We start from the raw sequence: 4497 nt of genomic DNA, 5'->3' as shown, positions 1-4497 counted from the left end.
GAGATGTATGAGGGTTTTAAAAGATGAATATAATTTAGGAAATAGAGAATGTGATTTTTAGTTAAATTATCAGAAATTTGATAGAAAACCCGACGTGAATACTCTAATTGGACCACATTCAACTTGCACTGGCTCTATAACGTAAGCTCATTTGGGGATCTCCACGAGGCATGCCGGAATCTAGCTTTCTGATAACGTCCCACACTTCCTTTACCAAAAAGTTAGCTTCAAGCAAAACAAGCATGTTCTCTCTTTTTCTTTGGGATCCTACATCTTTCACAAGCAGGAATCTGTCCAAATGGCTGGCCACCTTACGATCATAGGGCCAAAGACTCAGAGCACCATACAATGGTACAAAGTTATCGGTTTGATCAACCCACATATACTTGGACCCTGCCACAAATCCTCAAGAGACCAGTCTTAGCAATCTTTTTAAGCAACCATTATGAAATAGAGAATTTTAATAAGCGAAATTTCTCAGGATTCGTTTCCAGTCGCATCTCAATCCAATTTGGGATGTAGTGCTCCCAAAAGCAAACGTATCTTCCATCATGTGACTTTGAAATGCTTGTCCACTCTTTAGACTAAAGGCCAAGAGGTGGGCCACAACTTGTAGAGCTTAAAGCATTGGCTGTTAAATGTGAGAACCCGTATGGCTGGAATTGATAGGTGGGTGGGTACCTGATAAGCTTTTTGTACCAATAGTGTGCATTCAATTATGAAGAAAAATTATTTTCATATTCATTGTTACTGTTAAGAGGATAAGGTGTCATGTCCTCTTTCTACATGAAGTTCATTTTCATCAACATTGACTCGGCCAAGAGTTAGCTACTGCAAAAATTTTCAAGCTTTTGATTGATTCAGAGAATCAGAATGGCCTACTACAGCTCCAGCTATTACGAGGATGATCTTGTTTATCAGTACAATCAAACCCCTTATGGTTCTGGCTATGATTCAGCTCCAACACATGATTTCAAGGCCTATTCTAGCTATGACTCCAGCAGCCACCAGTTCTTTGAGCATAATTCAATCCCCTATTATGGTGCTTTTAACCCTCCTCATTCTACATCATCAATTGCATACTCTACCTCCACTTTCAGTGAACCCAGATCTATTGAGTATGATCCGAATCCTTACGGTGGCGGTTACAAATCTCCTCATACTCATTTTGTGATTTCATACTCTACAGCGGAGTTTAATGTACCTGAATTTGAAGATTATGATCCAACACCTTATAGTGGTGGTTATGATATTGCTCAAACCTATGGCAAGCCCCTCCCTGCTTCGGATGAAATTTGTTATCCCCGAACGACGACGGATCCAAATGCCCTGTTTGCAGATGGTGTCACTCTTGGTTCCATCACACTGCCTAGTGAGAAAGAGGAAATTGATGGGCAAGCACTGAAACCTAGCCATGGAGCAGAACAGTCCCTGCAGAATGAAGAAGAGCTGCAATTACATGGTGGCAGTGACAAAGATCATGACAGCCACATAGAGGAGCCTTATCAAGGTGAAAAAGGTCTGGGAAATGCAAGCGATGATTATTATCCGCGGGCTGGCTATGGAAGTGGATACGGAAATGGAGCAGCTGCAGCTGAAGAGCATGGTTACCATTACGACAATTCTGTGCCTTCCCAACCTCCTCCAAGTGGTTATGGCTTGGAAGCCATGGATCTTTGTGAAGGTTTGTTTGGTTATTGGCCCTGTATCTCTCGTGAGAAAAGGAGAGGTGATGGTCAAGAATGTGCTGCAGATGAAGGAAGCAACAGAGATCTGTGGAAGGGAACTGCAGATTATCTCTTTGGAAGCTCATATCCATATGGAGAAAGAAGGGATGTTAGAGGTAACTATGGGGTTCCTAATTATGATTATGAAAGGCATTATCAGCAGCAGCCCCTTTACATGCAGGCTGATTATGATGAGGATTCATGGCTGAATGCGCACTAATAGCTTTTTAAGATTACCCTTTCGGATAGAAGCCTATGCTCCATGTTAGTCCTCTTAGAAAAACATTTGAAAATAATTTGTTTTCCTTTTTTTCTTTTTTCTAAATAACAATTGAATGAGAGATTCTAAATTGTAACTGATAAATAAGGTCCATTGCTTGGTGAAATATGATTAGTGTTAGTGACTCCATGTTTAAATTTCAAAGAATTAGGAGGATGAATCTTATTATTTTGTATGAGAACATCTTAATTTCTGGTTATTTACATTGGCTAATGCAGAGTAATTACTAGGTACTCTGCACATTCATTAGGGAGTTGGAATTATGCTATATACGGCCAAATTCAGCCTGATCTATGAAGGTGTATTAAAAGAAAGCAAATGGTATTAAGGGTAATTAATGATCATTGTTTAACAAGTGGCATAGTTTGATTCTATTTGAAGTGGAATGATGATTATGTAACAAGTGGAATTATAGTATTAAGAATAATTCTATTGGAAGGAATTTACACCACACACCATCTACATGTCATAAGTTGATTTGGAAGATAAATTTTAAAATTTGAATCTTATGAATCACATTATACCATGTAAATGGTGTGCGGTGTAAAAGTCTTCAAATAATATTATCTAACAATGGATTTGATGGGTACTTCTTTCATAATGTTCCCTCACACATCAGCATCATCATCTTCTAAACAATTTTCCGCAGTGTAAAACTCATCATGTCAAGTGATACAAATGTGTGTAAGCACGCCATCCTTTGTAAACACTCGTTGAAAAGTATGTATAAGCAAAACAAAAGACAAATTCCACGTGGTTTGAGCTTACACACGTTGAAAATTTATAAGAGAAAACGAAAGAGATATTCCCTATGCTTTGAGATTTTTAGATTATAAGAACCCTGTTTGCTAATTTGTAGTTTTTGGCTCTAGAAATCTATTCTCTCTCTGTTAGCCATTTCATTAAGAGAAATGTTTGTAATTAATTATCTTTTGCAAAAAAGTAAAAACAAAAAAGCAATTATCTTTCGTATTTTAATGATATTTATTTCATTAAATTCATACCGAAATTATATAAAATTAGAACAATATTACTCCCCCGTTTGGATACAAAAGTCTCCCAATTCATCTCATCTAATTATTACAACTTTTTCAAATCTTCATACAAAGTATAATAAACAATTCAGTTTTTTTAAATCTTAAAATAATAATAATATTAAAAATAATATTCTAACAATATTTTATTTAATTTTCAATTTTCGTCTCAATTCATCTCATCTTAACTCACCATCCAAACCTCCCTAAAAGAGTTGGAAGTCCAAACTTCAAGGCTGGTGCCCATGGTAGCAACTATGTCAATCTAATTGATTAGCTTCATTGGTACTATTCTATCTCCGCATGATTTTGAAAAATTCTGCTCGTCATCTTCACATCACGCACTACACATAATTTTTTAATTTTTACTTTTTAATTTTTTTTTTCTTACTAAATATGTGGTGTATAGATGATGAGAAAAAAAATTATTTATTTACTTATTTTTTATTTTATAGAAGAGCCAAGGTTCACCTGTCCATAAGTAACCCCGTCCCAAATTTTATTAATAAATCCCCACTTATGGCCGAGGACAACCATGGTTACAGACCGGCACCTGGAGTTACAAGATAAGCAAGAAAGTTCCTAAACTAGGTGTCAAAATTATTGGGAGCCTCTAAACAAAAGAAAAAAAAAACACATCAACATAAGACGTACTAAAATACTACAAAGAAAACCATTCATGTAAAAGAAACCACAAACAACATTAACTCAAAAACATAAAATCATAAAATCTTACCAATCCAACCTGAGGACAAAACGCCACATGAAAATGACTCTAACAGCAACACAAAGATGGCAAACCCAATATATCCAAATGGATTAATCCTCGAAGCAACCTAGGCACATCCCTTAGAAATCTCCATTCAGAGTTAAAACCAGTCGCACCACTCCAAGCCAACCAATTAGCAACCTTATTTCCCTCCCTATAAACATGTCTAACTATGCACACCATAGAATCCATAAGGGCTAGAGTATCTTCCAAAAAATCTTTCAAGTACCACACCCCACACCTCTGCCTATTCCATCACGAGATCACCACTTAAGAATCTAATTCAATTTTCACAAAATTAATCCCCAAATCCTTACAGGCTTTGAGACCCTGCAAAATAGCTAACAATTCAGCTCTATTATTTGAACCGAATCTAATATAAGAATTAAAGGCGTGAACCAGATGACCTCGATCATTCTAATAATATCACCTACCCCTGAAGAACCTAGGTTACCAAGACTACTACCGTCTGTATTCAACTTAAACCACCCTTGAGCTGGATTTTGCCAAGCAACTAACTTTAAATACTTCCTATCGGGAACCAACGCTGGAATATTCAATATCTATAAAATCTGTGAGTCATGCCTAGAACATTTACTAACTTTTTTCATATCTCGACTCACTAAACCCATCCAACTTCTAACAGAATTCCAAACCGAACTAATAGACTGAATACTACCCTCCATG

At 36.5% G+C, this 4497-nt stretch overlaps 1 protein-coding gene across 1 annotated transcript; it reads left to right on the top strand.

Moving 5' to 3' along the window:
- The first annotated feature begins 654 nt into the window (after positions 1-654).
- LOC108989348 (uncharacterized protein At5g39570) lies at positions 655-2108 on the top strand. Its single transcript, XM_018962905.2, has one exon. It carries the CDS (start codon positions 874-876, stop codon positions 1945-1947), a length of 1074 nt encoding a protein of 357 aa, XP_018818450.2. The 5' UTR covers positions 655-873; the 3' UTR covers positions 1948-2108.
- Positions 2109-4497: the final 2389 nt, after the last annotated feature.

The sequence above is a fragment of the Juglans regia genome, chromosome 3 (assembly GCF_001411555.2).
Source record: "Juglans regia cultivar Chandler chromosome 3, Walnut 2.0, whole genome shotgun sequence".
Classification (NCBI taxonomy): Eukaryota; Viridiplantae; Streptophyta; class Magnoliopsida; order Fagales; family Juglandaceae; genus Juglans; species Juglans regia.
This window is presented reverse-complemented; position numbering and strand designations above follow the sequence as displayed.

Excerpts from the sequence above, each read along its gene's own strand:
- LOC108989348 (XM_018962905.2), top strand. The coding sequence starts at position 874 with ATGGCCTACTACAGCTCCAGCTATTACGAGGATGATCTTGTTTATCAG.